General features: G+C 50.1%; 2 protein-coding genes across 18 annotated transcripts in view; both read right to left on the bottom strand.

The window, feature by feature from the left end:
• BMP8A (bone morphogenetic protein 8a) overlaps window positions 1-14,519 on the bottom strand; it is a 40,667-nt gene extending 26,148 nt beyond the window's left edge. Inside the window, exon 1 of the mRNA NM_001206869.2 lies at window positions 14,183-14,519. Within this exon, the coding sequence (NP_001193798.2) occupies window positions 14,183-14,519 (337 nt within the window). The remainder of the gene's footprint in view (window positions 1-14,182) is intronic.
• Window positions 14,520-19,542: 5,023 nt separating this feature from the next.
• MACF1 (microtubule actin crosslinking factor 1) overlaps window positions 19,543-22,915 on the bottom strand; it is a 340,927-nt gene continuing 337,554 nt past the window's right edge. For 16 of the 17 annotated variants that reach the window (XM_059882785.1, XM_059882784.1, XM_059882759.1 and 13 more), the window contains 2 exons: window positions 21,913-22,042; window positions 19,674-21,143 (listed from right to left, as the gene is read on the bottom strand). In XM_059882785.1, the coding sequence (XP_059738768.1) occupies window positions 20,887-21,143; window positions 21,913-22,042 (387 nt within the window). In that variant the 3' untranslated portion in view covers window positions 19,674-20,886. Of the gene's footprint in view, window positions 21,144-21,912; window positions 22,043-22,915 lie in introns of all 17 variants that reach the window. The other variant, NM_001143860.3, reaches the window with a different exon arrangement.

Raw genomic sequence — 22,915 nt, forward strand, 5'->3', positions numbered from 1 at the left:
GACTTGGATGTCCTATATGGTAGTTCCCGGGCTGGCTGCTCCTGCTCTAGCCACTAAAACAGCACTGAGCGGGGTAGATGCTCTGATCTCCACCTGGGGCTTCTGGTCTTAGCCCTGACTCTGTCAGCAACCAGGTACTTCCAGTGGGTGGCCTCAGTCTGCTCATCTGGGAAGGGAGGGGAAGGTTCTAGGGTCTATCCACACAGGGCTGTGAAAGGGCTTTGTAAAGAGCAGGGATCATGGGATAGGAGCGATGGCCATGCCTTAGGAAGTGGGAGGGGTGTTGACCCCTAATTTCCTCACCTAACAGACATAACAAAGTAAGAACATCCTGCCAGCACCAATGGGGGTTTCATGTGTGACTCAAGAGCCATAGAAGACGAAAGACAGACATTCAGCTTTATTCTAAATAAATTACGGAATGAAAGATTCACATAAAAATACATGAGTGCAACTGAAAGGTATTTGGAGGCTTCAAAGAGTCTCCTTTCCACCTGTCTGACCTTTATGAAGACACTTGATCCTCTGGGTCTCAGAATCCACATCTACAAAATGACCATTTGATACAGAAATGAAATGAAAGGGTCCGAAGCCCTGTCTGCTTCTGTGGCCGCACTTGGTTCTGGCCCGGCACATGATTCTATCTGATTATTCAGGAGCATGTCCTTATCAGTGCACACTCATGCCCAGCCTCCACTTTCCCCTCTAACCAAGGTCTGGAATCTCCCAAAGATGCCCAGGCCAGGAGAGGGAGGCCCCCTGCCACGCCAGTGGGGCCGTCCACTGTGTTCTGGCTCGGGCATAAAGCAACATTTTCTTTATGAACGTGCTGATGATTCCAGAACATCAGAGCTCAAGGAAGAAAGATCACTGCAGACAGTCTTCTCCCAGTTTCATGCATGTGTGGAGACAGAACCTAGGAGTTCGGGCTCTCCTCTGGGCTCCTTCCACCGCAGTGCCCCGCCACCATCCCGTGCTCCAAAAACGGCATAACCTCCCCACCTGGGAGTTGACCTGGCCCTGCTTCCCATCCCGCTGCAGCTGTGGGGTGCTCTGTAGAGGGAATTTAGGGGAAAGGCCAAGGTCTGTACAATGTGATTTCTTGGGTTTTCCCGGTAAAATTTGCTGCTGGTTGTGGAGTTGGGAAGTTCATTCCCGGGTCCCCTGGCAGATTCAGACAGGCAGCGAGGGGGACGGGTGGGCGTGCTGCAGGGCGGGAGGTGGTCCCTGCCTGACCTATGTTCTGGCTCCTGGCCATCTGAGATAAGTCCTGCCAGGAATCCTGTCTCTGTGAATGTCCTGGGGGGGACTGCTGATGTTTGAAGCAAGGTTTCTGGGTAGTAAATTATTCTTTCCATCTGCAGAATCTAGGGTAGGAATTCCTAATCTTGCATGGGGGTGGAGTGTCCCATAATTTCGCCTTTGGGCACATGGGAGAAGACCCCTGCCTATGCTGTCTTCTCACGCTCTGGAGGTTTTCTAAGAACACTCATTTTCTATTCATTTTCCCCTGGGTATATCTGGGAACATTAATTAATTCATTTATGCAACACATTTGAAGGCAGTGCTTATTGTACGCAAGTCAGTACTTGGGCACTGGGGAAACTGCAGTCCACAAGACAGGCCAGCCCCTGCGCCCGCCGAGTTTTACGCACAGTGGGGAAATCAGGTCGAAGACAGACACTCATTGTAAGCGAGGAGCCCTGTGAAGGACAGCAAGAGGGGGTGAAAAGAGGGTATGTGGGGTCACTTTATGCTTTCAACTTTCATTTTGTAGTGATTTTTGATTTTGAGATTGAGAGAAAAATTGTTGCAAGAACAGTAAAAGACTTTCCATTTTTTTACCCAGCTTTCCCTCATGATAACATTTTACATAACCAAACCACAGCATAGTGTTCAAAACCAGGAAACTGATGGTACAATATTATTAAGTACATTATAGACCCTTCCAGAATTTTGCCAGTTTTCCCACTTATGTCCTTTTTCTGTTCCAAGACTCCATCCTGGATCCCACATCACATTTCCTTGTTAGGGTTCCCTGATTTGCTCTGACCTGTAACAAGCGCTAAGCCATTCTTTGTCCTTCATGCCCTTGCCATTATGAAGGTCATCGGTCAGGTATGTGGTAGACGGTCCCTCAGTTTGGGTTTATCTGATGTGTTCTCGCATTCTCATTATTAAATCGAAGTTACAGATTTTGGAGAAGAATACCATGGATATAACGTCCCCTTCTGAGCACATCAAATCCAACGACATAATGTCAACATGTATTATTACTAGTGATTACTAATTCTTTGGTTAAGGTGGTATCTGCCACATATCTTCACTCTAATGTCATTATTTTTCTTTTGGAAATGATAAATATCTTGAGGGAGAAACTCTGAGATTTGTACATATACCCTGTTTTCCCCCACACTTTTGCCCACTAATTTAGCACCAGGAGTGGCTCTTGCCTGCAGCAATTATTACTGCACTATCTGCAATAGTGATTTTCTGTTTCCTTCTTTCCCTCTACATTTATTAATTGGAATTTCTTTGAAAAGAAGACTCATCCTTCCTCCCATACTTATCCATTTATTTATTTCTATCATTATGGGTTCATGCACATTTAATTTACTCTATGGGTTAGCAACTGAATGACAACAACAAATCCTAACCCATGCATAAACATATGTCCGTATTTATTTCTATTTTTCTGGATATATCTATCTTAAAAATTGGAGTTATAGTTCCAGTTCAGTGTGGTGTTACTTTAGATGTGGTACTTTGGAGAAATCTTTCAATTAAGACACTCTAAGATGAGACCTTGGAGAAGGCAATGGCACCCCACTCCAGTACTCTTGCCTGAAAAATCCCATGGACGGAGGAGCCTGGTAGGCTGCAGTCCATGAGGTTGCTAAGAGTCAGGCACGACTGAGCGACTTCACTTTCACTTTTCATTTTCATGCATTGGAGAAGGAAATGGCAACCCATTCCACTGTTCTTGCCTGGAGAATCCCAGGGATGGGGGAACCTGGTGGGCTGCCGTCTATGGGGTCGCACAGAGTCAGACACGACTGAAGCGACTTAGCAGCAGCAAGATGAGACCTAGTAAAGTAATTCTCAAAATTCTCCAAGCCAGGCTTCAGCAATATGTGAACGTGAATTTCCTGATGTTTAAGTTGGTTTTAGAAAAGGCAGAGGAACCACAGATCAAATTGCCAACATCTGCTGGATCATGGAAAAAGCAAGAGAGTTCCAGAAAAACATCTATTTCTGCTTTGTTGACTATGCCAAAGCCTTTGACTGTGTGGATCACAATAAACTGGAAAATTCTGAAAGAGATGGGAATACCAGACCACCTGATCTGCCTCTTGAGAAATTTGTATGCAGGTCAGGAAGCAACAGTTAGAACTGGACATGGAACAACAGACTGGTTCCAAATAGGACAAGGAGTACATCAAGGCTGTATATTGTCACCCTGCTTATTTAACTTATATGCAGAGTACATCATGAGAAACGCTGGACTGGAAGAAACACAAGCTGGCATCAAGATTGCGGGGAGAAATCTCAATAACCTCAGATATGCAGATGACACCACCCTTATGGCAGAAAGTGAAGAGGAACTAAAAAGCCTCTTGATGAAAGTGAAAGAGGAGAGTGAAAAAGTTGGCTTAAAGCTCAACATTCAGAAAACGAAGATCATGGCATCCGGTCCCACCACTTCATGGGAAATAGATGCGGAAACAGTGGAAACAGTGTCAGACTTTATTTTTGGGGGCTCCAAAATCACTGCAGATGGTGACTGCAGCCATGAAATTAAAAGACGCTTACTCCTTGGAAGGAAAGTTATGACCAACCTAGATAGCATATTGAAAAGCAGAGACATTACTTTGCCAACAAAGGTCCGTCTAGTCAAGGCTATGGTTTTCCCTGTCGTCATGTATGGATGTGAGAGTTGGACTGTGAAGAAAACTGAGCGCTGAAGAACTGATGCTTTTGAACTGTGGTGTTGGAGAAGACTCTTGAGAGTCCCTTGGACTGCAAGGAGATCCAACCAGTCCATTCTGAAGGAGATCAGCCCTGGGATTTCTTTGGAAGGAATGATGCTAAAGCTGAAACTCCAGTACTTTGGCCACCTCATGCGAAGAGTTGACTCATTGGAAAAGACTCTGATGCTGGGAGGGATTGGGGGCAAGAGGAGAAGGGGATGACAGAGGATGAGATGGCTGGATGGCATCACTGACTCGATGGTCGTGAGTCTGAGTGAACTCCAGGAGTTGGTGATGGACAGGGAGGCCTGGCGTGCTGCGATTCATGGGGTTGCAAAGAGTTGGACACGACTGAGCGACTGATCTGATCTGATCTGATCTGAAGATGAGACCAAGCACTCATGAGTTGCTGGCAGGCAGGCAGGCAAAATGGAATAATCCCCATGGAGGCGAATCTGGCAACATTTAGCAAAATGGTACATGTTTTGACTTAGACATCTTACTTCTTAAAAATTGTCCCAAAGGTGCAACACAAAACGATGTACATACAAGACTATTTGTTATAGCCCAATTTTGTAATATGTTACAGAAAAACACTGGAAACAATCCAAATGTTTATCAGTAGGAGATGGAATAAACGAACCATGGTACCTCTTCATGATGGGGTGCTAAAGAGCTGTAAATTAGAACAAAGAGATCATCTATATTCTGCAAGAAAGTGATCTCCAGAGGAGAGTTTTATTTTAAAAAGAAATAAGGGGAACAGTACAGCTAATATGCCTTTTATCTAAGAACATGTCATAATACAAATATTAGGGGCTGCCCTGGTGGCCCCACTTCAGTACTCTTGCCTGGAAAATCCCATGGACGGAGGAGCCTGGAAGCTGCAGTCCATGGGGTTGGTGAGGGTCGGACATAACTGAGCAACTTCACTTTCACTGTTCACTTTCATGCATTGGAGAAGGAAATGGCAACCCACTCCAGTGTTCTTGCCTGGAGAATCCCAGGGACGGGGAAGCCTGGTGGGCTGCCGTTTATGGGGTCACACAGAGTTGGACACGACTGAAGTGACTTAGCAGTAGCAGCAGCAGCCGTGATGGCACAGAGGTTAAGAAGCTGCCGGCCAAAGCAGGAGACACCGTTAGATCCCTGATCTGGGAAGATCCCACATGATGCGCAGCAACTTAGCCTGTGTGCCCCAACTATTGAGCGTGTGCTCTAGAAGCCCAGGAGCCGCAACTACTGAGCCCACGTGCCACAACTGCCGAAGCCCGTGTGCCCTAGAGCCCGTGCTCCGCAACGAGAGAAGCCACAGCAATGAGAAGCTTGCAAACGGCAACTAGTGAGTAGCCCAGACCTGCTGAAACTAGAGAAAAGCCCATGCAGCAAGGAAGAACCAGGGCAACCAAAAAGAAATAAATACATTAAAAAATATAAATATTATTAAAATGCATACATGTCATATATACATATATATGCAATTTTATTCTTTAAATGGAGAGACAAACTACAAACTAATAAGTGTATTAAAAATAGTGGGAGTGGGTGAAATAGATGGAGGGGATTAAGAGGTATAAATCTGAAGTTATAATAAATAAGACATGGGGTATAATGTATAGCATAAAGAATATGGTCAGTAATTTTATAATAAATTTGTATGCACACAAAAGGTTACTAGACTTATGTTGATCACTTCATATGTATGCAAATGTCAAATTTCTATGTAGTATACTTGAAACTAACATACTATTGTATGTCAACTATATTTCAATTAAAAAAAAAAAAGTAGTTGGACTTCGCTGGTAGTCCAATGGTAAAGAATCCACTTGCCAATGCAGAGGACATGGGTTTGATCCCTGTCCAGGAAGATTGCACATCCCGAAGCGCAACTGAGCCTGCGTGCCACAACTGCTGAGTCCAGGGGCCCTAGAGCCTGTGTTCCAGGAGAGAAGCCACCGCAATGCGAAGTCCTGGCACTGCAACCAGGGAGTCGCCCCTGCTTGCTGCGACTAGAGAAAGCCCACCAGCAGCAGTGAACACCCAGCACAGCCAAAAATAAATAAATAAATTAAATTAATTCATTAAAAAATGTAGTTACCTTTTGTGGGAGGAAGAGAACAGAGACATAGTGTACGAGACAGGCATGGAAGTTAGGTCTCTCCTAATGTCCCTTGCTTTGTAAATTTTGTAAACTATTTCACATAAGTATAAAACAAAAATAAGTCAAAATATAAAGCCGAAAAGTAATACCCAACACTAAAATGCAAAATAAAGTAAACAAATGGTGGGTGTATTGAGTTGGTGGCTTAAGCACACAGTGAGGAATTATTTCAAGTAATTTTCAAACAGAGTAATCTGACTGTATATCCCTAGTAGAATAGCTTAAGGACAAAATTAAAAATAAATCTTAATTTTTCAGTAAGCACACTGCTATGATGATGATGTTATTCTATACCTATTAAAGAGTCGGACATGACTGAACAACAGCAACAATCATATAAATGTCGTTAGGACCAAATTATTCAGTGCAAAAGAAAATAGAAAAATAAAATATAAAAAAAGCTTTTAAGTAAAAGTCTATAATCCTAAGCTTGAATTGGAAACATTAGTTTGAGGGATAGAGTGAAAGCTGGAGATTGACATGTACATGCTATTATATTTAAAATAGATAACCAACAGTGACCTACTGTACAGCCCAGCCAACTCTGCTCAATATTCTGTAATAACCTAGTGGAGAAAAGAACTTGAAAAAGACACATGTGTATATATAACTAAATCAGGTTGCTGTACAGCAGAAATTAATACATTATAAATAAATTATACTTCAATAAAATTTTTAAAAAGGAAAATGCAATCTCCGATCCCATCACTTCATGGGAAATAGAAGGGGAAACAGTGGAAACAGTGTCAGACTTTATTTTTTTGGGCTCCAAAATCACTGCAGATGGTGACTGCAGCCATGAAATTAAAAGATGCTTACTCCTTGGAAGAAAAGTTATGACCAACCTAGATAGCATGTTGAAAAGCAGAGACATTACTTTGCCAACAAAGGTCCGTATAGTCAAGGCTATGGTTTTTCCAGTGGTCATGCATGGATGTGAGAGTTGGACTGTGAAGAAAGCTGAGCGCCGAAGAATTGATGCTTTTGAACTGTGGTGTTGGAGAAGACTCTTGAGAGTCCCTTGGACTGCAAGGAGATCCAACCAGTCCATTCTGAAGGAGATCAGCCCTGGGCTTTCTTTGGAAGGAATGATGCTAAAGCTGAAACTCCAGTACTTTGGCCACCTCATGCGAAGAGTTGACTCATTGGAAAAGACGCTGATGCTGGGAGAAATTGGGGGCAGGAGGAGAAGGGGACGACAGAGGATGGGATGGCTGGGTGGCATCACCGACTCGATGGACGTTAGTTTGAGTGAACTCCAGGAGATGGTGATGGACAGGGAGGCCTGGCATGCTGCGATTCATGGGGTCGCAAAGAGTCGGATCATGACTGAGCGACTGAACTGAACTGTCCAGACAATCTTTCCTGCCCTCGAGCCCTTCCCCAGCCCCTCAGGGCCCACGGGAGGGTCTTAAGCTTGGCTCTGCTTCCAGGCCTCCCGAGCTGGCCCGGCTCATCCTCATGGTCTCCTGGGCCCTCTGGTGTAAACACCCTCCCCGGAGACCCTCCTTGAAGCCCTCTCCCGGGGTTTGCCCCATCCCATCAAGTATGAAGGCTACTTTCTTCTCGGTCCAGCTGTAACAGCCCCCTTGCCCTCCCCTGATCCCACACATCACCCTGCCAATCTCTCTCTTTCCCTGTCCCAGGGTCCCAATCCCTGGCTCATCTGTCCTCTGGACGGTGACCAATTTGGAGGCAGAGACTGAACAGTTGGATGGAAACGGGAGGCTTTGGCGGTCTGCTCGTCCAGCCCCTCATGTCCCCAGGGCCCAGAGAGGGGATGTCCGGCCCCTCTTCCCAAGGGCTCCTGGTCTCCAGGACAGCGACCCAGTGTCCAGCTGAGTGGCTTCCAGGTCACCTCAGGCCTCCATCTGAAGCCACCCATGTTCTCACTCTGTTGTGGGACTTGCCTCTGTTCACAGTCCGACAAGAAGGACAGGCTCCCCTGGGGCCCTGGAGGCGGACAGGCTGGGCCTGTCTGGCTGGTCCCACCGGTAACGAGGCCAAGGGGCCCCTCAGACCTAAGACAAGACCCAGTCTCCACGGTCCCACGTCCCAGGGGAGCTGCAGACTCCATCACCTCCCGGTTCTGCCTCCTAAAGGGCTCCCTCCCACCCAAGAATCTCAGTGCTGCTTCATTCTGGGGCATTTTTAGTCAGTTCTCATTACTGACTTTTTCAGGACCTGTTTCTATAAATGGCTCCATGCTCATAATTACCATCCAGACCTCAGCTGGCTTCAGAGCCCAAATTAAAAGGGGCACCCGCTTGCCGCACCACATCAAGCCCACCACAGCCAAAAATAGATCCCAGGAGATGTGAGCAAGGAGGATGCAGCTCCTCCAGGTCAACCTGGGAAAGACCTGAGCTGTGGGGCTTTCCAGAAGGTTGTGGTCATGGTGACACACGCCCTCTGTCTTGCGGGGAGTGCGTGCCTGTGAGGACTGGCCGTGTGCTCCCTTCCTAAGCCTGCCTCACCCCCAGGGTGGGCGGTGGGGGGCCACCAGCAGGCGGGGAGGGCAGGGGGCATGTTCTTTGGTGGGAGCTGGAAAGGCCTTTGGGGCCACCCTGCATAGATGAGGAAACTGAGGCCCAGTGGGGCAGAGGATCGCCGGGCATCATGTGTCAGGTTAGGGGTCTTTCATGTGGAATTGCAGACTTGGAGCCCATGTGATATAAGTGGCCCCAGATTTGCTCTGGTGGCAATACTGGGATGGGGAGGTCACCTGTTCACAAGGTTCTTCCATCAACAGGTGCCTGAGAGCGACCTCCTGAGGCCATGGTCCTCCAGGCAGGGCCCTGCAGGGACTCAGGTCCCGGGGCGGGGGGCGGGGGGTGGGGCAGTGGTGGGGGGAGGCGGAGTGTGATCCGCACAGACGGGGAGGCTGGCCCTGCTCTGTCTCCTTCCCCTGGCTCTCGGTGCTCCCTGCCTCCCACCGCTTCCACTTTCCCTCTGCGTGGCCAGTCTGCCCTGAAGGCTGGCCGCACAGGGGTGGGGGGACGGGATTTGTTTGAGGGGTTGGTTTGCCATGAGACTCATGTTTGGTCGCTGTTCTCAGGTTATTTATAGTTTCCTGGGGAGAGGTGGCAGAAAGAGGCTAAATGTGCCCCCAGATCATATAGGCAGAATCCTAAGAAATACAAGTGATCAAGGGTGAGGGTTCTGATCATGGAAGCAGTCTGTCCCTTGGGAGGAGCGGGGTAGGAAGAGTCAGATTTATGGAAACCCCTGCCCATTCCTTTTTAGAAGAAATGGAGATGAGTATATTCTATGCAGAGGGTACAATGTGAGCAAGGGCTCAGAAACAGGATGTGATACATCAGCTCCCATATATTATGCTCCTACTGTGTAACAGGCGTGCATCTGACCTGCGTGCATGTATCACAGATCCTACACAACCCTGGGAGGTGGTCCCTATGAACCTTGTTTTAAAGCGAAGGAAATGAGGTGCAGAGACTTTAAAATGAAGCTGTGTGATGTCTTGCAGCTCCCAAGTGGCACAGTCAGGATGGAAATCCAGGTTTAGTATACCTGTGTACAAGGATATATACAAGGATATTTAGACAGTTCTATGCACAACCAAAAAGTGGAAACAACCCAAATGTCCCAAATAAGCATGGTTCCCAATGCCACCATTTATATTCAAACAATATACACAACAAAACATGGATGAATCTCAATAACAATTTGTTGTGTGAAAGACCTAGAGTATGGACTATGATTCCATTCACATGAAGCTCGAGAACAGATCAAAGGACTGGTTGGTGATAGAAATCAGAAAGCGGCTCTGCCTGAGGGGATGGGCTGGTAGGAGGAGGGTTCCCAGGGGCACTCATGCTACATGTTCCTCTGCAAACTGAATTTTGTACAGTGAGCATGCTTTATCTGTAAATCCCCAAACAATAAAGACACTTTAAAAATAGGACTCTCGGTTTACAACATACATTCAACACAGTTCAACTTAGCAGCATGCACTGAACCTAATCATGGGCCCTGGGCCGGGGGGAGAGGCCACTTCTGTGTAGGACAAGAGCAGAAGATACACAGGCAGGAAGATGACCAGCTGTGTGGCCTTGGGAAGACCACCTAGCTTCTCTGAGCCTTTTAAAACAAAGATGCGACTGTAATTGTGAGATGAGATGAAAGGTCAGACATGGAGGGTCTCGGCATGTGGTCGTCACTGGGTGGCGGCTCACACAGTCCCTGAACAGCCTCCAGGGTGGGTACCATGAGTATCTCCGTTTACAGAGGAGGAGACGGAGGTTCCGAGAGGTGGACTGGAGAGTGCAGACCACACTGAGAGTAGGAGGTGGAGTCAAGAAGCAAGTTCTGAGGCCGGGTCAGAACCCCAGCCCATCCTGCCCGTCCTCACACTGTCCACCCCCTCCTGATGCCCAGGGAGGGCGCCACTGTGGGGACCAGGTGACAGTCACCTTGCAGCTGAGGTGCAGGTATGTGTCTCCCACCAGAAGATCAGCTCCACAAGGAGGGTCTTTGTTTCGTTCCCTCTTATGTTCCAGGAGCTAGAATGGAGCCCGGCACAGAGCAAGCGCCCCATGACCATTTGTGGAGTGCATTCAGGAAAATATGAAAGAACTCTGTAGTAAGGAAGCAAAGTAAGTGACCCCGGGGCTCATGGAGGTGAGGGGTCACTGCTTCAAGGTCAGGGGCTGAACAGGACCCGGGCAGGCCCCTCACTCCCACGGAGCCCTGCCTCTCCCGAACCCAAGAGCTCAGCTCCTTCACACCCCTCTCCTCAGCTGCCCGGGACCGCGGGAATGAGTGAGCCCAGCTCAGGGAAGGTCAGAACAAAGGAGAAGACGGTCCCGTTCAGTTCTGACGACACGTCAGCCTGCAGTGCTGTGTGTGCCTCAGTTTCTCAGTCTGGAGCATGGGCACCGCTGCTCCGCGGACAGGAGGTGGGGAAGGATTCAGGAGAAATGCCAGAGGTGTCTCTCCTGCCTCTCTCCAGAGGGGCCGGGCCAGCCTGAGACACTCGGGGTGCAGCCGGTCACACCTGAGCTGGGCGGAGGGGTGGGCAGTGTGCTGAGAAGGGACCAGATGAGGGAGGGACGTGCAGGAATCCACGGCAGGCCCAGGAGGGCCAAGACCCTGGGTGCTGCCTCCCAGCTCAGGATCTCCTCCCCAGAGCTCAGGCGACACCAGAGACCAGCTCTGTCCACTCCTCGAGGTCCCGGCCCCATCACTACATTCTGGCCAGTGGGAGCCAAGAGTCCACAGGGAGAGACTGACAGGCAGGCCAGGCGGGACCCGGCTCTGACCGCAGCCCCGGCCCCCAGTACAGGCTCCAGCAGTGACACCTCCAGTAGGCCCCTGAAGTGTCTCCTCGGACAGAGGCCCGACCCGTGGAAGGAAGTCTTTGAGAGGCCCAGGCCTCTGGGTCCTACAGGTGCTGCTGATGGTCAAGGCCCAGCAAGCCCCAGGCCTGGCCTCTCAGGAGCCAGTGAGGCCAGCAGCAGAGGGCAGCTGGAGGCCACAGGTGTGGGAGCCTCGGTGTGGGCGCTGATGCCACAGCGACTCTGCTGTTAGACTCCAGGGTGGTTCAGGGCCCGCGGACATTCAGGGGCCCAGGGCCAGGGGCCTCCAAAGGAGGAAACAACGCTGGTAGCTGCCTAATCCCCACATCAGCCCATATAATTACCACTTAAACTGCTCCAACTGAAGAAGTTTTACTAGTGCAATTAGTACATCAGAATAAAGAAAGAAGGCCCTCTGACAGCTGGCTAGACCTGCCCACAGACCAGGCTTACCCTGAACAAAGATCGGCTTGTTAATCCACAGCATCAGAAGTCTTAGATCTCCATGGAAGCACACAGAGGTGGCGTGGGAAGAAACGAATTTAGAATCTTTAGCCTCAATGACGTCATGGATGTGCTGTGTGACCCTGGGTTGGTTATTTAACTTCTCTGAGCCCATGGAATGAGGTTGGTAAAACAGCTTCACAAGTTGCTACATTTATAGGCCTATGGTACTTTAAGTCTTTGTTTTTATTAAAAAACTGGTAGGAACACCTTTGGATGGCTTTAAAAATCTGTTTCTGGGTCTCACGTGTCTATAAGACAGGTGGGACATTTCCACACATCCACACCAAGGCTGAGCAGCAGCTGTGAGAGGCTGGGGTCAGCACTGACCAGGGCTGGGTTCCCCCTAAAAGGGGGCTGACCTTCTGCTCTATCAACCTATCTCACAACAACTCTGAGAACAGACATGAGGAGCCCCATTTTACAAGGAGAGCTCTGAGGCTCAGAGAGGGCAGGGACTTCCCCAGGACCACACAGCAGAGGCAGGAGGGGAACCAGGTCCTGAGCTCAGGGTGCTGCTCACTCACAGCAGCAGTTCCCACCAGGGCCGTGTACCCCTTGCCCCAGGGGGTGTTGGGGAGAGAGGGACCTGGGCTAGGTGGTGACTCACACATGGAGGGCTCCCATGGGGACATTCTCAGGGGGGCTGTATCCACAGCTCTTCTTGGTCCTGTGCCCGGAGTCAGCTTGTCCCCAGCACAGAGCTCCAGCCTCAGTTCCACATATGGATGGCTCTGTCCCCAGTCCCCCACCCCACCTCTGACCAGGGAGGCGGCATCTAGAACCCACCAGCCCAAGTCCTGAGCTGGTACTGAGATCTCAGCAGAGGTTAATGGCTGCCTCCTGTGGCTCACTCTCCCACTTGAACCCATCACCAGCTGTGGTTTGGGGGGACAGGCCTCGCAGATTGTCCCCTCTTCTTTGCTGGTAGGAAGCAAATGGCTGAAGACTCACAAAATCTGCTGTCACTCTGACCCCTGGGCCCCTCTGCCAAAACCCCTCTGACAGCTCTTTCCACCATGAAAGCCTGACCTCCTGACACAGAACTGTTACCTCCTTGAGGCCGGGATGGAAGGCCAAACAACCTGGGCCTGTCCCGGCTCAGCCACACAGAGGTCACGTTGTCCTGAGCAAGACACCGCCTCTCTGAGCCTCACTGTCCTCATCCGGGAGATGGGGATGAATATCATGTCTGCCAACAGGGTTGCTGGGGGGTTACAAGGTGAAGGGAGGCTGGTGGCCCTGGCCAGGGGCCTCTCCCTGCTCTGGGTCCCACAGCTCTCCCCACCTGGGCCTGAGCTATGGTCCTTGGTCCCCAGGTCTAGCCTGGTGTCTGCCGCAGCCTAGATCCATGCCCCTCACTGGCCCCAGGCAGGAAGCAAAGCTGATGGGAGACCTATGTTCATGAATGTAGATTAAAGAGAGTTTAGTTACGTGATTTAGATTACAACGTGATCTTTGAGAACTTTAAGGGTAAATGGTTTCATGCTTTGGAGTATAATTTCGGCAGAGAAGAAAAGCTGGGCTTTGCCTGGGAGAACAAAGGGGGTCCAAACTGCCCATCGGGTCATTCACTGGGGCTGGACACTCATTCCATGACAAGCCAAGTCCCAGATGCGAGCCCAGGGTGACAAGACCACAGTCCCTGCCCCACTGAACTCAGAGTCTATGCCTTCCCCTCCCCTGCCCCCACCCCTAGGTGACCCAGGCAAGAGGCTCTCAATGTGGGCTCAAGACATCTGGGTCCTCACCTCAACTCTGGTGCTTTGATGACGTGACAGGGTTTTCCACGCTGAACTTTGTCCTGCTCTTCATACCGCCCTTATCACAGGGACAGCATCACAGCCTCTGTTTACTCACCTGTCTCGCCAGGACCGGACTGTCTTCCTGGCACTACCCGCGTCCACCTAACACTACAGGATCTTACCGTCGGGGGTGTTCGGGGGCGGGTGAAGGCACACGCCTCAGGGACTCACATTCCTCGTGCGTCCCTGTCGGTCCAGCAGCTCACCGACCCCCACATCCCTAAGACTTCGCTGCCCTGAGCCGGGCAGGTTTTCCTGCCGCAGGTCCCTGTCCACGACAAGGTGATTCCCCGCCCCCAGCAGGCGCTCCCCCTGCGCGAGGTGGCGCACACGCCCCTGCCGCTCGCGCTCAGCCCCGGTAGGGCCGTTCAGCCCGCCGCCTTCCCCCGGGGTCGCCGCCGCCCGCCCGGGGCCCACGCTCACCCATGTTGACGAAGCTCATGACCAGGTCTGCGCGGCCCAGGCGCCGCTCGGGGGCCCCGCCGTCCTCGTCGTCGTCGTCGGCCACGGCGCGGTACAGGTCGAGCATGAAGAGCGGCGCGGACGCCGGCAGCAGGGCGGCGGCGGGGGGCGCGCGGGGCCGGGGCCGCCCGGGCAGCCCGAGCACCGCCAGGATCTCGCGCTGCAGGTCGCGGCGCTCGCGCGGGCCCAGGCGGCGCTGCGGGCAGCCGAGCGGCGGGCGCGGGCCGGGGATGCCGCCGCCGCTCAGCGCGCACAGCGCCAGGCCCAGCAGCCAGAGCGGCCCAGGGCGCGCGGCCATGGCGGGACCCGGCGGCCTCACCGCGCGCGCATCCGCTCCCAGCGGGGCCCGGATCTGGGCCGCCCCGACGGCGCGCGGCGGGCCTGGCTTGGGGCCGATGGGACGGGGCGTGGGTCGCCCGCGAACGCAGCGCGGTCCCTAGAACTCCCGGACCGTCGGCTGCGACCGCACCGCCTCCGGCAGGAGCTCCTCTGGGAACCAGGGACGGTCGGCTAGTCTGTCCGTTCCGCTGCGCCGGACAGTCCGGCTGCTGCCGAAGCCGCTCAGCTTAGAGGCGCAGGGAGAGCTGCCGTCGGGTTCGGGGAGGTGTGGACCGAGTTTGTACCGCTCCGCCGGGCCGCGGCCGCCTCTGTCCTCCAGCTGGGAGCCGTCGGGGCCCGCCTCCGGGACCCGACCAATGGGGACGCAGGGGCGGGGACAAGGCTCTGGGAAGGGGCTCTGTGTGGCTGGCGATGGAGACTGAGATACGATTCGGTGTAGGTGATACGGCGAGAAATCCGCAGTTGTGCTGTCTGGGGCCAGCTGTTGTCCTGGACTCTCCTTCCCTTGCTGGCTGCGCTGTCGGGAGGGCGCGGGGACTGGGCCTGGGGACCCAGTGTAGAAGCACGGTCGGGGAGATTAGATCCTGCGCTCCCGCGGAGGCGTGTCCTTCCTTGATAGCCCTGTCGGAGCCGGATCCCAACTCTTCGTCTGGCCCGCGAAGTGACCCGGCAGCCTGCCTGGTGCGTGGGGTGTCGCCCCAGGACCCGAGACGTCTCAGTCGGGTCTAGCGGTGGAGGGGTTCGCGGGTACCAGCCAAGTCTAGAGAGTGGGTCGCATCCCTCTGGCAGCAGCATCCGGGCCAGAGTTTCCCGCCACTGCAGCTGCTGGCCGGCCTCCCGGCGTCTTCCCTGCAGTCCCCTTGTGTGAGCCTTTGGGGGTTCCTTCCGGGACATCTGACACCTGTCGTGTCACTGCTCCCGGCGCGCCCACCCACCTGGCTCCTGCGCGCTCTCGGTCGGCGCCTCTGGCCGGCCTTCCCAGCAGCTCCAGCAGCCGCGCTGTCATCGCCAGGTTTGCTGTGCGTCCTCTGAACCCCGGTGCGGGTCTAGCTGCGCGCAGGATATGCCTTCCGCAGGTCAAGGAACTCTGGCGTCCTTCCTGATCTTTTGCATCTTAGTTGTCACGGCCCTCAGCGGTTTGAGACAGGGCTCCTCGATTGAATAGCTCCGCATAGCTCAGCCGGTAAAGAATCTTCCTGCAGTGCAGGAGACCTGGGTTCGATTCCTGAGTTGGGAAGATACCCTGCAGAAGGAAATGGCAACCCACTCCAGTATTCTTGCCTGGAGAATCCCATGGATAGAGCAGCCTGGCAGGCTACAGTCCATGGGATCCCAAGAGTTGGACACGACTTAGTGACTAAACCACCACCACCATTCTGCACAGACCCTTCCCTAGGCACTAATCTCACCTCGGTTTTTCATTTATGGTTAAGGAGCTGCACTGAGAGGAAAAGACACGTAAACTGAGCTCCGAAAGCTGGAATGAACTGGTGAGGAGTGGAGTGTTTCAAGGTAGAAGCAATAGCTTGTGTGAAGGCCGCAACTCCAAAGAGCATCACAATAGCAGATGACAGTTAGCACTGTTCGTGCACCAGCCACGTTCTGTGTCATTTCTTTCCAGCTCATACCTTGTTATAGGGGAGTCGCACCCCCCATTCCCCACCTCACTTAACAGATGAGGAGCCAGAGGCACCCAGGGGTTAAGGGACTTCCTTCAAGTCACACAGCAGTGGACCTGGGTCGGAGTAGGTGAGCACATGCAAGTGAGCTCAGTGAAGCCTGGAGAGACTGGGGGGCAAGTGACCAGGTGAGGACTCTGCATAGCAGATGGCTATGGCACCCCAATGTGGGTTAAAGATAAAACTTCAAAATAAATGTATGATTTATCCAATAAAATTCAGATTTCTCCAAGACCACATCAAACTTAAAAATATGTCAAATCTTAAATCCAGTCACTTGCTGGTGTCTTATGCCTAGTCTTCCTTTTACCCAACAGGTAAATCTCTACAAGACTGCTAAACCCAGTTAAGAATGTTTCACACTAGCCATTCAAAGTGCCCAGGACCTGACCAGAGGCTGGATGCAGAGGGGACTTACGGATTGGAGGGAGCATGGACTTAGGACCTACAGCTGGAGACAGGTACAGTAATGCGAGGGGTCAGGACAACAATGATCCTCTAATAGAGATGGGATGGAGGGCTGTTACGGTGAGTCCACAAGGCTTGGTGACTCCGCACGCACAGGCAGGGGACAGAGTCGAGGGTGTCCCCTTGTCAGACTTAGTCAGGGCCTCTGAAATCTCTTGCCCTCTTCCTTGTCCCTGTGTTCCTGGGCTTCCCTCTGCATTTCCTCTTTGAGTCACTGGGGGCCTCAGATCTAGCCTGTAATTCTCCCATTGTGTACTGTATAATACTGGTCTCCCAGCAAGACTGCAAGCAGCCCTAGTGCTGGTCTGATTCTTGTAATAGAAATTATCTCCATTTAGGATGAGTGGAGATGGCTGTGCTCTTGAAACGATACCCTCACATTCCCATAAACCACTGGGTGCTGATCTGCACTGTGCCCTGAGCCAGAGATGAAGCTGCCCAGCTCCCTGCCCTCTAGTGGCCCTCAGGGGTCACAAGTGAACAGTCTTTTTGAAGGCAGAATGGAGGCTGTTCTCTGACAGAGGGGCCAGCAAAGTGTCTGGAAGGGCAGAAAAAATGGGGACAGGTGATCTGTGAGTGGGATCGTGAAACTCCTGAACTTGAGGGGAACTGACATGGGGAAGGTTTCTTGCAGAGTTCAGTTCAGTCCAGTTGCTCAGTCGTGTCTGACTGTGACCCCATGGACTGCAGCATGCCAGACTTCCCTGTCCATCACCAACTCCCATTTACTCAAACTCGTCCATTGAATCGGTGATGCCATCCAACCATCTCATCCTCTGTTGTATCCTTCTCCTCCTGCCTTCAGTCTTGCCCAGCATCAGGGTCTTTTCCAATGAGTCAGCTCTTCACATCAGGTGGCCAAAGTCTTGGAGCTTCAGCTTTAGCATCAGTCCTTCCAATGAATACTCAGGACTGTAATTTCCTTTAGGATGGACTGGTTGGATCTCCTTGCAGTCCAAAGGACTCTCAAGAGTCTTCTCCAACCGCACAGTTCAAAAGCATCAGTTCTTTGGTGCTCAGCTTTCTTTATGGCCCAACTCTCACATCCATACATGACTACTGGTAAAACCACAGCCTTGACTAGACAGACCTTTGTTGACAAAGTAACGTCTCTGCTTTTTAATATGCTGCCTAGGTTGGTCATAACTTTTCTTCCAAGGAGCAACTGTCTTTTAATTTCATGGCTGTGGTCACCATCTGCAGTGAGCCCCCCAAAGTAAAGTCTGTCACTGTTTCCATTGTTTCCCCATCTATTTGCCATGAAGTGATGGGACTGGATGCCATGATCTTAGTTTTCTGAATGTTGAGTTTTAAGCCAAGTTTTTCACTCTTTCACTTTCATCAAGAGGCTCTTTCGCTCTTCTTCACTTTCTGCCTTAAGGGTCATCTGCCTATCTGAGGTTATTGATATTTCTCCCAGTAATCTTGATTCCAGCTTGTGCTTCATCCAGTCCAACATTTCTCATGATGTACTCTGCATAGAAGTTAAATAAGCAGGGTGATGATATACAGCCTTGACGTACTCCTTTTCCTATTTGGAACCAGTCTGTTGTTCCATGTCCAGAGTTGGGTCAAACAAGGGCTTCCCCAGCCACTTGGCAACTTTGTGATCTTGGGCAAGTCACTGAACCTCTCTCAGGCTGTCCCTCATCTATAAGTGAGGCTCATAATTGTAGGATTATGATGTGAATTATGTAAGAATGTACATAGAGCCTTAGCACAGAGATGGCACACAGCAAGCACTCAATACATGTTAGCTGTTGTTATTCAAGGCTCCAGAACCCGCCCTCCTCTATCCTAGCAGACACCAAGTCTGCATTACTTGTTCAGCACTTGTGTCACAGAACTGCAGTTTTAACCCCTTTCCTGTTATCCCTAAATTTTCCACATGGTCTTGCACACAGGTGTTTATTGAATGGAAATGCACTTTCTGCAGAGTGCACTCTAGCTGAACTTTGTTGCAAAGACTGAGAGAAACCCTGAATTCCTTGGTAAGAAAAACAAGTGACTGTGGTCCAGATTCTGAGAAAGTGCAGATCGAGCTCCTTCCAGCATGCTTCTGCAGCTAGGAAGTCTAGAGGGGTAAGCAGATTTTGAGTGAAAACACCTTCCTACAAAGTTCTAACAGTCTGAAGTTAAACTTGATTCCACAGAGAACAGAGTAAGCTCTTGCTTCAGAATCTGTCAGGCTGCACATTCTCTTGGGATATTTGGCCTCAAACAGCTCTGGCAATCCTGTGTCCTTCTTATTGAATTCCCATATCACAAGGGGAGTGTGACCCAATGAGCAAGGATGCAGGTGGATGAGGTTGAATCCCTCTTACCTCTAAAGTTCTCTAGTTATTTCCTAGTCTAACTCCTGTGTCAGAGTTACTTAATATTTGGCTGTTCTAATTAAAAGCCAACGAGGGGCTGAAGGGAAAAGAACTGGCAGGCTTGGATAGGGAGCCAAGGACTAGATTCAAGGTCCACTCCTGCCGTTTATTTATTATGTGATCACGGGAAAATTACTTTCTTCCCACTTTCCCATTTGTTTCTCTGTCTATAAAACAAAGGAGCTAGATTTGATGACCACTTTTGTTTCTACCTCTGAAATCCTATTTATTCTACCATTTAACCAGAAATTTCAGCATACTGTGGGAAACTGGCCCATATTCTGAAGCTCTAAGGCCTGTGATTTCTACAACAGAAATCTTCTTACATACTGGTTATTTGTTTAATGATGTAAGTGGGGTAGATAGCCCTACAGATTTACATTAATAACCGTCTATTTCTTTGTTCCCTTGTTAAATGAAATTAATAAGAATAAGATATACAAGGAAAAAATTATTAATGAGCTCCATAATTTATCCAAGATATCTGGATTTGAATAAAACACTGAAGTACCTAAAACACAATCATTCCCCAGAGTAATATGTTATATATAAGGTAATGGTTGAGAAAAAAAAGGCAGGAAATACAAAATATTTGTTACTGCAAGCAATTTTAATACAAAAGTGTGTCTTGTTTTTAAACAGTTCATTGGTAGAGCTTCAGTTTCTGCCTCAATTAAAACCAATTGAGATAATCACACAGCAACATGGTCGGAGCTGAAGAGGAACAGCAGCTAAAAATCAGGAGCCCCAGTCAGCCCCTCTTCATGGTCACTTGGTCAGTTGACTTTATTACGCACAAAAAAAGACGGAAGCAAACGGGACTTGTTAACAAGTGTGCTGGTGAACTCCTTTAAAGGATGAGCGAATGTTTTGTTTTATGTCCACATTTTCAAAATAGGCTTGTGGAATTCATTCCTCGGTTTGTGGGAAGTTGATCGACCATTTTAAATAAATAGCAAAAAATGCAGATAAACAAACTGTAATTCATGATGCCACCAGGGAGTCTCCCTTTGCTGACGGCCTGGGTCCCAGTGAGCACATGAGTTATTAGCGGCCAGGTTGGATAGGAAGTTATGAACCAGGACTCTTACAAACCCCCAATGTTCTGACGTCTTCTGAAGAGTTACGTTTACCCCCTGAATTCTAGCAGCTATTTGTCCTTTAAACGCCCAGTACTGAGACAGTATTCAAAGACAGTATTGCAATGAACTCCTTTTGCTGTATCATGTGCAAACATTACCTACATGAGGTTCCCTCTCTTCAGCTAAAATCACACAACATTAAAAACAATGGAAAAAGCAATCAGAAGTGCCCTCCCCTCAGTTCTCACTAATTGAGGTGTCTGTGATTTACAAAAAAAGAGTTCCTAAACACTGCAGGATTCTTATTTTTTTTTTTTAATATAATTTATCTTGCTGAGATAGCAAGTCAAGTTTATAAAGAAGATGCATTTAGGAATAATCCTAAAAGATAAAGCAGGTTTACAACCCTGCACCGCAAAGAAACCCTATTTAGAGGCTTTTTTTTTTAATACACATTTGCATCTTGACCTTTTTGCTTGTTCTCAAATATTTCATTTCTGGGCCCCATCCATTACAGGGTTACCAGGAGGCAAATTTTATCTACATAAATATTCACATGAAAATAGTAACTTACAAAAAGAAAAAAAAAATAAGGCAGCTTCATAACACAATTATTCTTTTACACTTTTAACAATATAACTTCTCCCATTCAGAATAAATATACACCCAATGCATGGAGCAGGATTCAAAGTGGAGAGAGGCTTGGGGGTGCTTGTACAGTGTTATCGCTTGGGGCCCGGAGTCCTGGGGGAGGCAGTGGTGGTCTTCTTGGACATGGTGGGGATTTTGGAAGGCTTGTTGAGCCCCCTCCTGGAGCTGCCCTGGCCCCCTGCGGCACTGCTCTCTGAAGTGTCTGAACACGCAGACTGTGTCTCTAAAAGGTCAAAGTCAGAGGCATCGCTTCCTCGACGGCTGCTGGCTCGACTCCCGGCCCGACTGCCAGCTCGACTTCCAGGGCGACTGGCTGACTTTTTAGGGTCTGGAATTTAAGAATAAAGTGGCAGACTTAATAGAGACAGCACTGGTGGGTGGGTGGAGGGCATGGTGGCGGTGGTGTGGAGAACAAAAGAACCAGAGGCCAGGGTTCTGATCCTAATACCACCTGACGTGCTGAGTGACCATGGGCAAACCAGAGTCTTTCTGAATCTTGGTTCTCTCACCTACACAGAAGTTGCCGAAGCCTTTTCTGACTTTGGGCTTCTACCTGAGAAGCGTCCTGAGGAACAGAAAGCAGCTTCTATCAGCAGCACCATCACCTCACACGTCCCCATGGCAGAGCGGAGCGGGGCTGCCCTGGGCCTCAGCTCGGAGGAGAGAGCCGCATGGGCGGACTAAGAATGGGGGGCAGGAGGGCCGGTAAACAGCAGCAAGTGGAAGCCAAAGCCCTAGGTTCCCAGGAGGAACGTCCACAAGTGAGCAGACGTGATCCTCCCCTGACTCTCAGCTCCGAGCCAACATAAATACGGTGTGTTAGGAAGGCCTGGCTCTAGGAGGCCCTTTCCCCCTTACATTCTCCCCCGTACAATCGTTTCTGATGGCGAACAGGTGCTGTGGCTTTGGCTGTGGGAGCGCCTGCTCTCGGGAGGCAAGGTTTGAGCCAGCTGTCCTCTGGGCACCGCATCTGTGTTTCTCTCCATCTCTGCTCCTCAGGGAGGAGTGAAGCAGTGCGGGGAGCCTGCTGTTTCCAGAGGGCCTGGCCATGCCCTCGCCCCTACCCGCAGTGGGGAAGAGCTGGGGCAGGTCCTTACCTGCCCGGTTAGTTTTGGCACCCGTGGACGCGGGGGAAGAACTGTTGCTAGTATCGCCAGCAAGTGACGTTCGACTTGAATGGAAGGCGGGTGTGGGTCGTTTCAACTTGCTGCCTGTTGATGGAATAACCTTAAAAAAAATAAAAAGGTCATATTTACTTGGTGAAATTGTTGACAGAAATTCCACTTTACAAGGTTTACTTAAGCCCTCCTAATTTTCTAAAAAACTGAAAAGCTAGTTAAAAGTCCAGGAAAACAATGATTTATTTTGAAAGTATGCTAGGTCATGAATTTGGAGCATTTCCAAAATAAAGCCTTCATGTGCCAATTTAAGGTTTTAAAATGTCTTCCAATGCCTTTTATCTTATTGACAAATTTCTACTAGAAAAAAAAAAAATCCTCAAATGCTAAGATTACAATAGTCATAACAAACAGAAATATGATAAATGAGTAAAGGTAAGAAATCCAAATACTCCAAAGTATCAAAGTTTTGGGGCTGGAGAAGGCAATGGCACCCCACTCCAGTACTCTTGCCTGGAAAATCCCATGGACGGAGGACCCTGGTGGGCCGCAGTCCATGGGGTCGCTAAGAGTCGGACACGACTGAGCGACTTCAATTTCACTTTTCACTTTCATGCATTGGAGAGGGAAATGGCAACCTACTCCAGTATTCTTGCCTGGAGAATCCCAGGGACAGGGGAGCCTGGTGGGCTGCCGTCTACGGGGTCGTACAGAGTCGGACATGACTGAAGCGACTTAGCAGCAGCAGCAGCAGCATGTGACATATGAATTCTAACCCCAAATTGTTAACATGGAGATCCAAATATTACTCCAGTCCCTATCACAGAGATGCAGTAAATTCACTGAAGTAGATCTATTTCTTCACTGGTAGAATGAAGATTAAATTACTTGACCTGATCAAATAAATGATTAGGAGAAGCACACGAGAGTGGGGCTGTGGTATGAGGAACAAGGCTCTGAATGGCCTGGGACCAGAAGGGCC

Source organism: Bos taurus, chromosome 3 (assembly GCF_002263795.3).
Source record: "Bos taurus isolate L1 Dominette 01449 registration number 42190680 breed Hereford chromosome 3, ARS-UCD2.0, whole genome shotgun sequence".
Lineage (NCBI taxonomy): Eukaryota > Metazoa > Chordata > Mammalia > Artiodactyla > Bovidae > Bos > Bos taurus.